This window comes from Homalodisca vitripennis, chromosome 1 (genome assembly GCF_021130785.1).
Source record: "Homalodisca vitripennis isolate AUS2020 chromosome 1, UT_GWSS_2.1, whole genome shotgun sequence".
NCBI classification, from domain to species: domain Eukaryota; kingdom Metazoa; phylum Arthropoda; class Insecta; order Hemiptera; family Cicadellidae; genus Homalodisca; species Homalodisca vitripennis.
The window spans coordinates 71,283,934-71,301,756 of record NC_060207.1 but is presented as its reverse complement, the minus strand read 5'-3'; the positions used below and the strand labels follow the sequence as shown (position 1 = coordinate 71,301,756).

Here is a 17,823-nt window from a genome sequence, read left to right as displayed (position 1 = left end):
TCCCATCCTTCATTAAAAGCTCGCTCCCACTTGTGCACTTTACTGTCACTCATTATGTTAGGACCATAAACTTCAGTAATCTGCTGATGAATTTCCGTCTCTGAAATGTTTCTTGCAGACAAAAACCATAGACAATAGACTTTATTTGCACAATTCATAGAGATTAACATTAGTGTCAAAGATACAATATTAAATCATTGGAAAGACAATTTAGTTGTGTTAGTTATCACATTAGGTTTATGTCAACAGTTCTCCAAGATAAAAATTCATTTATTACATAAAATGGGTGTTTTAAAAGCCAGTTCTTCAGTGTTTTCTTAATATTTTCTTGAGGCTTAATATCAGCGGGCAGGCAGTTGAACAGCATTGCTCCCATATAAGATGGCTTTTCTTCAAACTGAGCAGAATGGTGTTGAAGAAGAGTTAAATCTGCAGCATAACAAGTATTATGTTGGTGTACATCACTGCCTTGGGTCAGATTTTTCTCATGTGCGTAGGTTATTACATTGAGGTTATAGAGTGACACTACAGTTAGAATATTGAGTGTTCAACAAAAGCAGCTTACAACTGTCTCTAGGCTGTAACCCAGCTATTATTCTTACGCATTTCTGTTGTAAGATTAGATTGGGTTCTTTGTACATTTAATGAACTAGATATACCCCAAACTAGAATACCATATCAAAGATGTGCCTAAAAAAGTGCGTAGTAGGCAGTTTTAGCAGTTTGAACATCACTTATTGTCTTAATTCTTCGGATGACGTATAGCCGTATAGCTTCTTACAGAGACTGTCAACATGAGAAGTTCAGTTAAGATCTTTGTCAGTTATAACACCTAGATACTTTGCTACATATTCTCTTTCTATGCTAGGTAGAATTATAACTTCAAGCTTTCGTCTCCCCATAACTAAATGTTTTGTTTTATTTTCATTTAGTACCAGGTTCTGGTGGCAGTATTGAGTAGCTACATTCAGTGCAACGTATGATGAAACCTCAAATGATTCTGATTATTTATTACTTAATAAAAGCACGGTGTCATCTGCGTACATAATAGTGGTTGCAAATTCTTCCAGATACCTGGGTAGATCATTTGTAAAATTTTTCGTGTTTTATTCTTAGTGCCAATTTCAAATAGTTTTGTTGAATCGGTCCTTACTCTTTAAATAACCCTCGTATGTTAAAAACAAACATAAAATTACAAGATGTGTAATTTCATTTTATATTTTGTTTATACTTCAGTAACATCTAAGTTTCCCCATTCACTCGGATTATCACTCAGTGAATATATTCTTAAAATATTTTCAACTCTCTGGAGAGTCAATATGTTTGGTTTAACATGTATTCACTGAAAATGGCACTACACAGCAAGACCAAAATATTTTAAGAATTAAATTGTATGACCAATATTTCTAGTTACGTAATAACTATGTTTATACACCAAACAAAATGATTGAAGTTAAATTAAATGACAAATGCCTTTATTAAAGAGGCGGAGTTAGGGCTATCAAGCTCTCTCTACCACTCAACCTCATATTATGTACAGTAAATTTACAATAGTTTGATACAGTTTTGGTAAACTATTAAATTATAATTTAAATACGAAATAATATTTCTTAACCTACACAACATTAAATGAGCTTAAAGTAAACTTCTACATATTAAATGAAGTCAAAACTTAAAATACAATATATATATATTGTAATTAATACAAGAAAAATTTAAAATGAAGAACAAGAAGATATTCAATCATTCTAACAAATCCTCTGACCAAATGACTGCAACAAGCAGCACCACTCGTCACCCCCACAGGCCCCTAACCCTCGCCCCGAAGCGTGCACGGTTGTAAATACATCTAATATCATTGAGGGGACGACAAGCTTCAGTAGTGAAGGACCTATTAATGTAATGTGATTGGTTAATGTAATATGCACAATTGTTTTTTTAGATGTTAAAAGTAACACAGCATGTTTGATAACAATTCTGAGCAAGCGTTGAGAGACGAGGATATTTCCTCTAGCCACATAGAGCCGATACAGCTGACAGTACTTGTGCCGACACAAACAAACAAGTCTTGGTGAATTAAGTACAATGCAGTAGGATTGTCCATAGAATATTCTTCTGTGCTCTGTCAAACTTTTTGTTTACTAACTCATTTTTGGGCCAAAATGTAGTAACACAAGTGCCATAGGAATCCTTATTTATTAAATAAAAAATTTCTTTGAATTAGTGATGTGAACAGAAATAGTTTATTTAATAATTTTTTATGTTGAATAACTAAAATAAAATATAAAAAGTTCCATAAAAGTGTTTTAAAGAAGATGTCGTTATTTACAGGAAACAGTGGAAGTGTTGGAGCTGAAGGACATTCGTAGGGAATACCACTTGGCCTTAGCCCGCAGCAAACTGCCAAACAGTGCGACAGGTACTGAAATGTGAAATTGTCAAGGGTTATTAGATAATAAACTAAGTTACTTCTTAAAATGTTTGTATTCCAATATAATCACTAAAGTTCTTGATCTTGATTTGTTATTATGTAATGAAATCACATACGCCCGACTAAAATAAAGACATTTGTCAATAATTTATATTAACCATTACCTTTTTATCAGTTTACAAGCAGCTTGTCATTTATCCAAATTATTAACTCTCTTGATTCCATTTTGGTAGTTGGCATGTTTTATAAATACACATATATTTAAGAATTATTGTTAAATGATGACATGAACCCCTTAATGGCTTATTAACTCTTTAGCCGCCACACGTTCATGGATTCGTGGCGATCGCTTTACATACTAAGACCCCTTAGCACCGAGTACTTTTTTCCCATTTAAAGGAATTTTTGACATAACACGTTAAACACATTATTTAAGGTTTAATAAATAGAGTAAACAATTAACAATGTTTACAAACTTCTCAAATAAAGTCAATTAGAGAAATAATTACAACATATTACCACTATCACATGACTATCTACGAGTAAACATTAGAAAACATCTCCTAAAATATCAACGTAACCATTTCTGAACTTTTGAACGATACAAAGCACCACAAGGCGTCCAAGTAGTTTGAGTAATGTCCACAAGATTGCACCACCAACTAGACAGCTATCTTTTAGACATTTCTAACATAATAGAACACCAAGTAATAAACTATAACAGCTGACAAAAATAAAACAGCTGATAATATGAAAAAGAGTATACTCGGGTGTGGCGGTTGTTTACAAAACTAGAGCTGCACGATATATCTTGGGCATGGTGGTTAACCCTGCAACTGGCTTTAAGCGATTATCGACGCATTAACTACAGTTTCGAAATGGCACTAAGCTATTTTCGACGCATTAACTATGTCGTAATATGATCTCTCACAGCAAGCCTACTTTTACTTTGTTTAAAGTAAAACATATGTAAATCTAAAGATAAAGATCCAAGGTTTCATATTACATCATAAAACGTTCTAAAGTTACGTTAAATCTTTTATTATAAAATTCTAAACTTGGATGTTGACATTTCCGATTGCCATCTGTTTGCGTAATTTCCGAACACGCTAAAATTACCGCATGTTTGTCAAAATTCCCTATCGTGAGTTTACGTTCTACACGATCGTAAGTGTCGTCATTGAAACCAGTGTATTCTTGGCTTTCAGAAACATCTTTTCAATAGCCAGTAGGAAAATAAATGTTTATAAAATAAGCGTTTGAAAAGCTCGTGTTTTGTAAAATTCCAAAATGCCTAATGCGTCGACAATAGCTTCATTAAGTTTTATTATTTTTGTTACTTTATCGTTGTCTGGAAATAGTGAAAATCAAATCAAAACAAAGAAGACGAATTGCTCTAAGAAACAGTATCGTCAACGAAGACTATGAACTAGTATTTTATTTTTGTTCTGTTGCACAATCACCGACTCAGCCAGTAGATAAGAACAACGCATCGCTTGGTTGCCATGTTGATTTCTCTGTTGTTATTACGCCATTGCCGGTATTAGTGTATTGCTTGCTATTTATTTGGATATTTTAGACTTTCCGTTATTTAGTGTGTATAAATAAAAGTTTGTTTAGTGTTTTTTTTTTAATTAGTGAAGTGAAAAATGTAGAGGTTAGGTTAAGTTTTAGTGAATAGATTAGATTTTTGTGAAACTGAAAGTAAGCATGTTATACGCTTCAGGTTCAGTGTTTTATTATTTTGTAGACAATTTATAGTTATTTCATAATGAGTGTTAATTTAAACATAATGTATTTATTATAAAACCATATTCATGTATTTTAGACAGTAATTTTCTTTTTACTTTTTCTGAAGGTATTGGCGTTTTATTTCTATGACCATCGCTTGTTTTATTTTTTTAACAAATAAATAATAGAGATAAAAATACATTGTTGTACATTTTTGTAAACTTCAATAAATGTACTATCTATATAAATAATTTTTGGAAGAAAAGAAAATTGTTACCTAAAAATGTTAGGCATTTATTTCACAATTTTTATTTTTGTAAAAATTAAAAAAAATTTGTTGCCATATAAAAGTATCTTATACAATGTAAACTTCTATAAATATCATATTTTTCTCTTCTACATATATTTATTATAAAAGCATATTCATGTATTTTAGACAGTAATTCTTTTTTACTTTTCCTGAAGGTATTAGCGTTTTATTTCTATGACCATCGCTTGTTTTATTTTTTTTTTAACAAAAAAATAATAGAGATAAAAATACATTGTTGTACATTTTTGTAAACTTCAATAATTGTACTATCTATATAAATAATTTTTGGAAGAAAAGAAAATTGTTACCTAAAAATTTTAGGCATTTATTTCACAATTTTGACTTTTGTAAAAATTAAAAAAAACGTTTGTTGCCATATAAAAATATCTTATACAATGTAAACTTCTATAAATATCATATTTTTCTCTTCTACATATATATATCTCTTAGAAAAAAATATTTGTTCATCCAATAGATTCCAAAATGTCACAATGGTATACACAATAGTGCTATACAAACTTTTTTCAGATTTTTTAGTTTTTATAGATATATTATTCAAAAGTACTAATAAACTTCTTTTACTTAAATATTTTTTTGTAATTTGTAATTCTGATATATAAGCAAACTTTTGTATATTTTAAAATTATTCTAAAAAATTTCATATTACCTGAGAGGGTGCTATACATTTGAGAAACATTTATTCTTTACTAATATTTTTATGTTAATCAGTAAAAAACTAATAATAAAATGAAATGATTCAATATTTAATATTTTTTGGGAAACTACATTTATTTCTAAAGACATTGATGCTTTTAAAATGTTTCTATCTTAAAAAATAGATGAGCAGTGATTAAAACACAAAACCCTTACAAAATCACCAAAATGTGCCTGCCATTTTGGGAAAAATGATGGCCAGTTCCAGGGTTAAAGGGTAAAAAAATGAACAAAAGAGTGCTAATTGTTTTATGATTTATTCTAATATACTGGTCAATTTTAATTACAAAAAATATGAAATAATTATTTATAAGCTGAAAATTTTCAAATAGACACCTTTTTACTGTTCTTGAAATGTATGTTTTGCACAGAAAAAAAAATTGGTTTTGTGTAATGGAACGTCATGTTTGTTCGCTCTGAAACCGCTAGGGGAAGGACTATCACAGCCATTTTTAAGTCAAGGCGAGGGCGTTTTTCCGTTCAGTGGCTATCCATCCAGGCATGCTAGTGAGAGGTTACCGTCACTCCTTGTTGAAGTGACTACTTCTTTTGGCAGACTATGGATGTATGGTTTGCACAGGGAACAAACTTTTGTTTTGTATTACGCATGTTTGTTTTCCTCATGCTTTCAAAGTAGAATGACAATTTTACCAAAATGTGAACTAACAATAATATAAACATCTAATCTGAACGAACAAAAGTTGATGTTAATGAAAAATCTATTGGGAAAGATTTAAAGGGAAATATAAACCACAATAATATACAACATTATATATGATAAAGAAAATAACTACATGCTTCTCTAATCTAATAGTGTTTTACAATGAATTGTTTTCTAACTGCTTGATCAATTTACTCATATTATACTGTAAATGTTGTCTGAAATATGGCATCCCTGCTTTTGCAAACTTAGACTTTCCTTGGTTATGGAATTGTTCAGGTTAGTTTACAAAGTTAAAATTTAAAATATAAGTCATCCAATTTAAAAGGTGTGAAAATTCATAAAATCAATTCATACTCTGCTATTAGTAGTTTGTTGACTTTAACCCACTAAAAACTTCCAACGCCAAACAATCATTTCAAAGAGACAAAAATAAATAGTAAAATACTGGTTTTAGAATATAATGACAATGAAAATGAAGTAATTATTTCGGAAATACAAGATTGTAGTGAAAATTATATTGACCAAATAGTAGAAATAAATACAAACGAATAATGAAAATGTATGCCTATAAATATTTATTAACTTATTATTTAGAAGCCAGTGATCATTTAAATATATGAAATGTCAAAAATATTACAAAAATATGTATAAAATTATTACAAAATATAAAACTTTTCATGTTATGGAATTGAGTGTGGACAAAATATTGTGAGGGTGACTGACAAATTTAAATATTATACTAGACTTAATTTAAATTTAAATCCTAGGTCAGTTTAATTACACATTGGTGTTACTGTCACAATAAAATAGGTCATTTAATATTTTCTCTACAAACTAAAATTTAAGGACAACATGTAATCATGGCATCTTAAAAATTCAACACCACATATATGCAGTAATAATTATATTGTGGCTATCTGTGAAATTATTAAGCCTTTTAAAAGGCCTTGGTATGCAACTTAATTATTAAAACTATTGTTATAATGACCCATTCTTCTAAATAAAAATCAATTGCAAAATGTGTCGCCAAGCACTAATCTTAAGAATGGCTAGATCAATTTGGCTAAGTTTTTTTTGTAAAATATTCATTGAAATCCAAGTAAGGTTTACTTGAAGAGAAAGATCTGAAATTTTACCTGGAATATTTAAGAATCCTGCAAAAATGGGATTATTTATGTTTCATAATCCAAATTTAAGTGACATCAAACTGTTAACACTTTGAGCTGGTCAAAGAGGTTAAAACATCTGTTTACACTAAACATTTAGAATAGTGTTTTATCAGTAGTGTAATGAAGACAGCAAAAACAAAGTTAATATTAGTTAATTTTACTCCAGATTGCGCCCTTTGATCAGATTGCAAACAAAGGCGTGAATGTTTTCACATAAGGTACTCGAAATTGGTTTAGTTCTGACATTGTGATATGAATTTTTACAGTGGCTTAAGGGAACCAGGTAGTGAAATATTTTAATTTTTTAAAATTTTTTTTTATTATTTATTATTGTTGCCAATCTTTTTCTGAACAATTTGATACCAAATATATGCAAATCTAAGCACTAATTCATATTAATTTTAATTTTTTTGTGCGGGAACGCACTGAGCTGATACACATATCAGTAGGATTTCCCATTTGTTTCCCCTAAAGTTTTCCCCTACACCCACTAACAATTTACCAATTGCTGTGATGGAACACATAAAACCAATATATAAAGACTTAGCAGACCCAAATTTATTAAAAAAATGTGTTCACGGAAAGACACAAAACCAAAACGAGTCCTTCAATAATATGATTTGGACAAGGATTTCCAAAAACAATTTTGTTGGACTTTCCACTTTGACAATTGGAGTGCAAGATGCAATATTGTGTTACAATGATGGAGCTCTTGGGAAGATAAAAGTTCTTGATAAGTTATGTGGCCAAGCAGGAACTAATTGTGTTGTAGGACTCAAGCGACAAGATAAACTCCGCATATTTGAAGCTGAAAAAGCCATGAAAGATATAGAAAAAAAAGCAAAAGAAGTCAGAAAAACAGTGAAACGTAGAATATTTGAGAATGAGGAAGACCCAGATGACCCAGCCTATGGCTATGGTGCACACTAATTATGTTCAAGTAGGTAGGCCTATACACATTTGTTAGTTTTAGGGCAGAGTAAAATTAAATGTTGGTTTTCCGAAAGTTTGTTTTTTTTGTCATTTGGTACCATTATTTTGCAAACTATTGAACCAAATTTGACCAAACTTGCACACATTCTTTGTATTATCACAATAAACAATAATAAGATGTATTATTACATGAAAATAAAAAATAAAAAAATTATAACACTTTTATGCAAAAAAAAATGTTTGAAAAAATGTTTTAAAATTCAAAAATCAATAAAAAAAAAGTTTTAAAAAATATATGTTTGAAAATCCTTATTATTGTTAACAGAGCAACAAACAAAATAGTGTGAAAGTTTCATTGCAATATCTCTTTTAGTTTTTTGAGAAAAGTGTACCTAAAAAAGGTAAATTTTACATGGGCGGGATGCCACTACCTGGTCCCCTTAAGGAAAAACATCTCAACGAGAAAAAAAAAAAAAAAAAAAAAAAAAAAAAAAAAAAAACAAGTTGTCAGAAAACCAACAAGGCTTCTATCACACAAAACCTTCTAACGGTTATTTTCAAATGTTGTAAGAACTTACTAAGGATTTCTCCCTCATATCGGAAGTATGGCTTTCGACAGTAATAGATTTCTCAGCCTACGTATGTAATGTATATTTTCTTTATTGGGACAAGACAAAGTCAACTATGGCACTGAAAATATCTTAGACGTTTCTGAGAGCTACATTTGTGAGTGTATATATATATATACAAACAGAATTATTTGTCAGAACAAGGCAATCTCAACTGTGGCATTGCATGTGAATTTAAATATCCGGAAGTAAACACCTATTGACCGAAGTAAGCTTCTCAGTCCTGTTTGTGTACTTGTATATATACTTTCTTTATCAGGACTACAAGACAAACTCAACTATGGCACTTGAAATATCTTAGACTGGAAGTAAATAATAAGGGCTGGAAGAAAACACCTTTTGATCAAAGTAGGTTTCCAAGACCTTGCATTTGCATTTGGATTTTCTTGATTAGTGCAACAAGGCAAACTCAGATGTGGCATTGGAATAATAATTAATTCCCTCAAGAAATTTTCAAACTTGTCCAAACCCTGATACAAGAATCAATCCTGGTATAAATTAAATCAATTGAAGATTTTAAATCTTGAACCAAAACCAAGTAAAGTTTGAGTGAAAAGCTTGAATCTCAAACTAATTTGTTACTCTCAATTTTAATTTATGTATAACTTAATTGACCACAAATTCTTGTACTGGCCCTGTTGAATTTTAAAGTATGATTTTAAATTCAATATGGAACAAGCCTGAAGAATTGTCAGCTATTTATCAAAGGGCTACAGTATTGATTTAAAAGTTCAATTGGAGATGCAGCTAACTACATGTTTACTATTGTTGCATTTTAACCCATTGGCGTACTAGCTTAGGCAGCCACTGAACTGGACAGTAAATATAATTAATGTGGTCCTAAATGTTGGCTTTATTTTAGCTTGTATTAATTTAGTTGTGTTTTATTCATCTATGAAACTGAGGTTTTGTCAAGGACATCCTTAGTTATATTTTTATTAAAGAAAGATACTTAAAAATCAATGTAATTTATTAAAATTTTTTTATTTCTTGTAAATTTTAAAACAACCCAATTGATTTATTTGACAAAAAATTATTTTTCTCAGGATTGTTGTGTTCCAAAACAATATATTATTTTTTAAACTTGGCAATTGAATTATATTAATTTAAAAGTAAAATATTAATTCATTCCTCCAGTATTATTATTTTTCTTGATTGAATATTTGAAATATAAAAAGAGAATTTACAATGGTGTTTGTTTGAAAGTATTGAATGTTAATGTTAGTTTCATTTTTATTTATTTCAATTTTTTTTAAGCGGTATCGATGTTGTTAAATCCTAGGTTTATGTAAATTCTTTAATAAAATTACTTGACAAATTCTAAAGTAATTAAATTATAACTTGTACAATGAAGTATGGTAATAAAGGATTAAGTGGAATGATACCAGTGAACTTCTACAGGGCATCAAAGAAAGTATTAATACCTTCACTGCTGGTTTATACTGTGTAAGATCGACTAGTGGCAATGTGTTTTTGCGCCATAAGGCGTCTGCCGCACTCAACATATTGTATCACCAAGAATCATTCCTTTCAAAATTTTGAGCATATTAACTGACAACTGTGCTTGATTGTAGACACTTCAGCGAACGAGGTGGTAGCGCAGTGTGTGGCCAATGGACACTACAAAACTGCGCTCCGGTTGTGTCACCTCTGGGGTCTCCGCTACCACCAGCCGCTAGAGGCCCTGACTGTCGCCTGTGTGGAGATTCAAGACAATGATAAGGCATGGGAGTGGCTCTTCCTCAACGAGATTTCTGGTACTTATTTTCATTTCCATCTTCCTGGGTGGGCTAGTGATGAATAGGTCCAGAATTTTGGAATTTCGAATGCACTTGATAAATCAATTTTTGAATTTTGAATCCTAATAGCTTTTTTAGCATAACTGTGATTTAAATCAAATCATCGCCAATCCAATTTCTGCCATTATTAAATTATTGGAGCTCTCTGATAAAATAAAAAAAATCCATAAATTCCACTTTATTTTAAAAGGTTTTGCGGAAGTTCAGAAAAGTAGCTAAATATCAAGAATTATAAGTCATATCTCCTATCTTTTATTTTAATTTGATAGATTATAATATTGGCTTCCAGAATATAAGTCTATAATCAGCAAAATATGACCATAAATTTATATTATTTATAAAACGTATTTTATATTTTAAATGATTAATTATTGAAAACTACCCCTGGTCATGAAAAAATATTAAAATATATGATTTATACAACTAAAAACTAAGAAATTAACAAAAATCAGTGATTAACTGTTTGCTTCCTGTTGAGTAGCTGACATCCCTACATAGACACAGCAGATACGTAGCATTGCACAAATATAAACATAGAAAGTGCTAACTGCAAGTAAAATATTTACAAGGATGAACAATTTTTAATTAGGTATCTATCTCTGGTATTTCATTCACAAAGTACAACAAAAACACGTTTTAGCAATCAGGAATTGGTGTAATTCTGATCATTGATCATTCCGAATAAAAGCAGCAGACTCATGGTGATGGCAAATGTAAATATAGAACATGCTAACCGAAGCAACATATAATTACAAAAGTACAATAATTTGTCAAGTAGATTATCTGTTTATGTTATTTTAAATGCAAAAGACAGCAAAATCACGTTTTAGTGGTCAGTGAGTTGTGCACTGACAATCAGCAGATGACTAATGACACTGCGGATCACCACAGATTTTATTATCGAATCCTTTGATTAATTCTCAAATCTAAATCCAATTACAATACAATACAATCTTTATTTACAAATTCCTTGGAGAATTGTAAGGGCGTCAAAATATCTTTTACAGTGCATAATATATATATACAAGTTTTAGTTGAGTTCAAGGAATTCCTCCAATGAGTAGAATGGGTGATCTTCAAGCCATTTTCTTAGCATGTGCTGGAAGTTCTTGCCTTGAAGTTTCCTTATCTCCGGAGGTAGGTGGTTGTGCAGTTTTCTTCCAATGTAGGTTGGTTTTCTCTCGTACAGTGACATGTGGTGGGTCGGTAGGTGATATAGTTCAGCACCCCTTGTGTTGTACTGATGGACATCACTGTTTTTTTGAGGGTTTTCATTACAGGTGCTGGAGATCACTGCTTCAATATAGAGATTCACAACAGTCAAGATTTTAAAAGTTTTAAATGCTGTTCTGCAGCTGTCATTGTAGTGTAATTCTGCTAGGGCTCTGATGGCTTTCTTCTGAATTTTAAGGACTCTCTCTAAGTTAGTCTTTGAGGTTCCACCCCACACAACCAGACCATAGCGGAGATGGGACTCAAAAACTGCAAAGTACCCAGTCCTGGCAGTGTTTGTATCACAAGAACTTGCAATGCGTTTTACTGCAAAGTAGCCAGTGTTAAGCTTTTTGCATAGGCTGTCCAAGTGAGGCACCCATGTCAGATTTTTGTCTAGGGTAACACCCAGAAACGTAGTATGATTCTTCATTTCCACATTTGGGATGTGTTCAACTATCTCTGCTCGCCTTCCAAAAGCAACTTGTAGTGTCTTTGTAGTGTTTACTGCCAGATCATTTTTACTACAGTATTCATAAGCTTTTTTTACTGAAGTGAGACAAGATGATGTTAGATTTTCTGACTTGGAGTTTTTTTAGGACCAGGGTGGTGTCATCCGCGTACATAAGAGTGTGACATTGATTTCCTATGTACTGAGGCATATCATTTGTGAAAAGGATGAACAAGACTGGGCCGAGAACTGATCCTTGTGGCACTCCTCGGTTGACTGGTAAGGGACCTGACTTGGTTTTTCCTGTTACCCCATTTGTTGTTTGTTTGAGTTCAACTAGCTGACTTCGACCCATGATATAACTTCCGAACCACTTTTTAGCTGTTCCTGTTATTCCAAGAAATTCTAGTTTTTGCAGTATGAGCTCGTGCCCCAGGCAATCAAAGGCCTTACTGAAGTCGAGGAATATGCTTGTTGTTAGTTTACCTTCTTCGAGATTGTCAATTATGGTTTCAACCATGTCGATCATTGCAGTAGTTGTTGATTTCCCCCTTAGGAATCCATGCTGTGAAGTTGTGATTAAGTTGTGCTGTGTACAGTACAGTAGGAGTCTTTTTAGGACAATTTTTTCTATAACCTTGGAGAATGTGGAAATAAGTGATATCGGTCGGTAATTACTAACTTCCTGTTTTGATCCACCTTTAAATTTCGGGTATACTATGGACAGCTTTAGGTTTGTTGGGAACTCTCCGGCTTTGAATGATCTGTTAGTTATATTTACCAGAGGTTTAATTAATTCATTTGAGCAGAACTTCAGCATTTTAGATGAGAATTCATCAAAACCAGCGGAGTTTTTTGTTTTTAATTCCTGAATTGTGAATTTAACTTCTTTCTCTGTTGTGGGAGCTAGTGTAGTCATTGAAGAAACATTGTTTGTAGGATATGGGTTGAGTGGTGGTAAGTTTGAGATTTGTTGGTTCATATTAGCTTTTTTAAGCGTGTTTTCAGCCACATTTATGTAGAAGCTATTAAAGTGTTCCGCTAGCTTTTTAGAATCTTTGGCCAGCTCTTCATTGATTTTTAATTCTATTTTTTTACAGTCTGCTGCTTTAGTTGTTGACCATGTATTCTTAATTACGTCCCATGTAGCTTTTGATTTGTTATCAGCTGTATTGATATGGTTTGTGGAAGCTTTTTTCCTCAAAGTTTTAAGCCTTAGGTCGTAAAGTCTTTTTCTTTCTGCAGTTATTGCCTTGTCGGCCTTATTCCCTGAAAGCTCATAGGTTCTCAGTGCTTTAAGATATTCTTCCTTTAGTGTGTTGGCTTCTTGGTCTTCAATTGTCTTAGTTTTTCTTCTCTTAGTTCTGGCTTTTTTTCGTGGGCATGACGAGTCAAGGGCTAATGTCAGGGTTGTTTGGAAGTGTTTGAAGGCTTCATCTACAGAAGTTGCCAGAAGTACATTGCTCCAATCTTCTTGTTGAAGAGCACTTTTTAGTTCCTCTAGATTAGTTTGACTAAACGATCTCTTGTATGTGCTTGGCTCGGTGGGTTTCTCATTAACAAGGTGGCAGGTTTGTGCTGAGTGATCAGAGATACCTGCATGGATCACCTTGGTGGTGATTTTCTCATGAGGTAGGTTTGAGCATATCCAGTCAATAGAGGTTTGTGTGCTCTTTGTTATTCTCGTGGCTGGTAGTTCAAACCTCTCGATATTATGGGAGGTCAGGATTTCTCCTAAGTCTCTGTTTCTTTTGTCAGTCCTTCTCAGATCTATATTGATGTCTCCCATGATAATTAGTGGGGAGTTTTCCAGATTTTTTTCATTAATTATCTGTGACAAAATGGTGGTAGATTCTTCCAGGTTACTCTGTGGAGACCGGTAAGTTCCCAGAATATTGAGCTTGTCCTTACAATTTTTTACTTGGATAAGTGCGGCTTCTAGTACTTGTTCTCTGCAATAATTTGACACATTCACTTCCTCAGTGACGTCTTCAAGGAAGTTTTCTATGTACACAGCAACTCCTCCGCTTTTGTGTTCTGATCTGGAAAAATGAGCCTTAAGATTGTAGCCAGAGAGTATTTTTGTATTTTCAATCTCTTCCTTTCTGAGACCGTGTTCAGTAAGAATGACAATATGAGGATGTTCTTTTTCTATTAAGTGCTGCAGGCGGTCGATTTTGTTCGAAACATATTGTGTGTTTTGGTGGAGTAAAAGTAGTTCGAATTTTGGGGTTGATTTTCTTTTTTTTGTTAGTCCATGGTTGCGTGTTCTGAAGGAATTATTGGGGTTTTGTAGCGAGTTCTTTTCTGAGAAACCAGGCCTAAAAAAAGGGCCTCCTTCATTTGGTAGTTTTTTCTCAGCTCTGTGAAGTGATGAATATTATTATTAAAGAAAGCCTCTACAGATTCTTTTGGATCTCTGATAATAGCTGTTTTTGGTGGATTTTTTCTGCTCGCTGTGTTCAGCACAGGTTCAACTTTGTTTACAGTGCGATATTCTGCACTACTTGACGCTTCTTTTGATTTTTTTACCTGTAAGGATACACTTCGGTGGTTCTGTGAATTTCTTCTGTAATTTTTAGTTTTATATTTAATTGATGGTTCAGTGGTGGTTTGCTTTCTTTCATGGTACTTGTTTTTTTCTGTATCAAGTGTAGTCGATTGTAGGTGCGATCGAAATGCCGAAGTGTGGACAGAAGAGTTGCTCTTCTCAGCCGCGGTAGTCACGGTCTCTGCAGCAGTGGCAGTCATAGGTGTCCTAGCCAAGGTGGTACTGGTTATCTTTTCAGCCATGGCGGTCACAGGTGTCTTAGCCACGGTGATACTGGTTGTTTGGAGGACGATCGACTCAGCCGCAGGTGTCGCAGGCATCTCTGCCACAGTTGTTTGGGCTGCGGATGTTGCAGGCGCCATGGCGTTCTCCAGTAGGTTTTCTATGTGGTCTTGTCTTGATTTTATATCAGCTAAGTTTGACAAAATTTTGGAATTTGAGGACTGAATCGAGTTCTCCAGTTTTTCTTGCATCAGTTTTATTTGAGATAACTCATCAGTTATTAGTAGTGCGTTTGAGGGCAAAGGTGCCAGTGGGTTTAAAGATGTCATGCCATTCTCTGGTTCAGTCTGTGTTCCACACTCCGACAGCGAGGCGTTCATTAGTGGATTCCTGTTTAGGTCCCTTTCCTGGAAGCTGTCGAGCTTTTTCTTTAACAATAAAATAGCATTATTTTGTACAATATTCTGTTTTTCATGTGCACTTATTACATTTAGCTGTTGCATGTCATGACCTTCAAAAGTACTAGTCAACTCGTTCCTCAGTGTTTTCTCTTTGTCTAGCTGGTTCTCAAGCTGCTTTATGGTTTCAAGCAGTGAAGTTATTCTGTTTGATAGGGCATCTTTGTCATCTTCAAGTTCTTCGATTACGGCTTGGTCTTTAGCTTTGCTTACACTGCTTTGGCTTTTTATTCTCTGTGCCAGCTCAGAGTTTCATAGTGTTAAGTCTAGAAGGTCCTGTTTTAGCTTAGTGTTTTCTTCCAAGAGAATGTTGCCGAATTCAGCTGCTAAGGTAAGTGATGTATTTAGGTCTGGATTTTCATTGTCTGCAATTTTCGCTTGGATGCCTTCTATTGCAGTGTACAAGAGAGACGTGTCAGTGTGTGCATGGTTTTGGGGTGTAGGTGTACTTGTTAGGTTTTCAATATTTATTGTATTGGATTTGCAGGTGTCACACGACCACGTTTTTATGTCTTTGTCTGTGAGATTTTTAAACTTTTTATAACTCCATGTTAGGCATTTTGCGTGATACCACTTTTTGCAGGAGCTAGCACATTTTATTCCTTGATATTTGACTCCAGTCTCACATATTCCACAAGGAAATTTAGACATTTTGTTTTATTCAGTAAAAATTAAATTAATATTATTGTATTATTTGGAGCAGATAGGAGTAAGTAATAGTCATCAATTAATTATTGGAGTCAATCAGATAAAATATATGAGCATACAGAGACATTCAAGGCTGTAGCCTGGTAATTGCTATTTACATTGGTGATTGACAGCTGGTAGATAATTACATTCATGCATTGGAAAACTTGTTTGAAAACTGTTATTTATCTGATGAAATGGTTTTGGAACAGATCTAAATACTCTACTATACTTTGTATATATCAGCTGATACTAAAAATTAATTGTATGTTTACTTCTATTCTTTGTTTCTTTACACTATTTTTATACAGGGTGAGTTTTAAGTCCCTTCCCCCCCTATTTTTTTTTAAACCGTATAAGTTAGGAGGTTTAAAAAAAAATAGGGGGGGAAGGGACTTAAAACTCACCCTGTAATATCCTTTTTGAGAAGAACATTATGTTGAAATATTAAAGGGTTGTGCGAAGTCCTTTTCTTTTATTCTTATAAGAAGCCTCTGCACATTTATTTTTTTCATACAAATATATATATATATATATATATATATATATTTATATAAAATAATGTAATAAATAAGTAACACTTTTTTCGACATCTAGATAACATTAAACTTTTTAGTACGACTCTAGCCTACGCACAGGCTGTTTGCCCATGTAGGCTAATTTCCATTGTAGTCTATATGTTTATCTGTAATATATAGTTTTAATAACTCATACCTAAATTATATAAATATTATTTATCCAACTACTGTACTTAAAATTAAACTGTTTTATTTTATCTCTGCTTAGTAAGTATAGTAAAAGGGTAATTTACAATTTATCAACTGTAAATCAATCTAATATCTTGGTGTATATGTTTTTGGAAATAAATAATTTTTCTATTCTAAAAAAAAAAATGAGAATCCTTCTGCTCCCAGCAGTTATCTTAGGATTAATTATTATAGCTAGCAATACAACCAAATTAAATTAAAATTTAAGAAGTATAGTGTGGTTATTTTCGCTTACATGCAATATGCTCCACCGATATCTGCAGACTATCCATCGCCTCTCCCTCCCACAATTGAATGCTCATGTTTATATCAATTGATATTTCAACAACCACAAATCACCCTGATGTGTTAAGATCTGTGCAAGTGGAGCAATCCTATTAATTAGTGTCAGGAAACAATGTGGTAATAAAACAGTCAATATAAAACTGAGAGTTGCTTAAATCCATTCCTTCATGTTCAAAACCAGTTTATAATCTAAAAAACTTGACAAAACTGTAAAAAATTAAATTTTTTGTTCAATACTTTGTTAATAGTTGGTTTCTTTAGTTGTAATGTTTGTGGTTGCAGACGTAGTGGCAGGAGATGCCAATGCAAGTACAATTGCCTGGCGTCTGCTAGAGTTCCTGCTTAACAAGTATGAGGTCGATGGTCACAGCACACTGCACAAAGTCGTTGCGGCAAAACTCATGTCTTTATGCGTGTTTTTGCCCCATTGGCTGGAAGCATCTTATAAGGTACATTTCATTCTTTAATAAAACGTGTAATTGTTTATTTATAAACTTTTTTGTTCAGTCTCAGGGTCAACATCCAGAACAGTTTTATTTTGCAAATTTTCACTATTTATTTGAAAGAATTAACAAAGTTAGTCAGTATACTTCCCACAAACTGGTATTTGTACCAATCAAATAAACAAAAAAAAAACCAATAGATTTGGATACACTGTTTTAAATCTTTTAAGGTATGTTTCAATGAATATTGTAAGTATAGTTTACAGAAAATTAAATATATATATATATATATATATATATATATATATTATGTCTTGCATATAATGTTTTCCTGCTTATATGTTTTACATTTTTTTTAAATAGGCCT

General features: G+C 32.5%; 1 protein-coding gene across 2 annotated transcripts in view; it reads left to right on the top strand.

Moving 5' to 3' along the window:
- The window catches only part of LOC124364201 (nuclear pore complex protein Nup160), an 86,038-nt gene that overhangs the window by 59,773 nt on the left and 8,442 nt on the right, over positions 1–17,823 (top strand). For both annotated transcript variants that reach the window (XM_046819512.1, XM_046819502.1), the window contains exons 20-22: positions 2,332–2,419; positions 10,156–10,338; positions 17,296–17,462. In XM_046819512.1, coding sequence (XP_046675468.1) covers positions 2,332–2,419; positions 10,156–10,338; positions 17,296–17,462 — 438 coding nt within the window. The remainder of the gene's footprint in view (positions 1–2,331; positions 2,420–10,155; positions 10,339–17,295; positions 17,463–17,823) is intronic.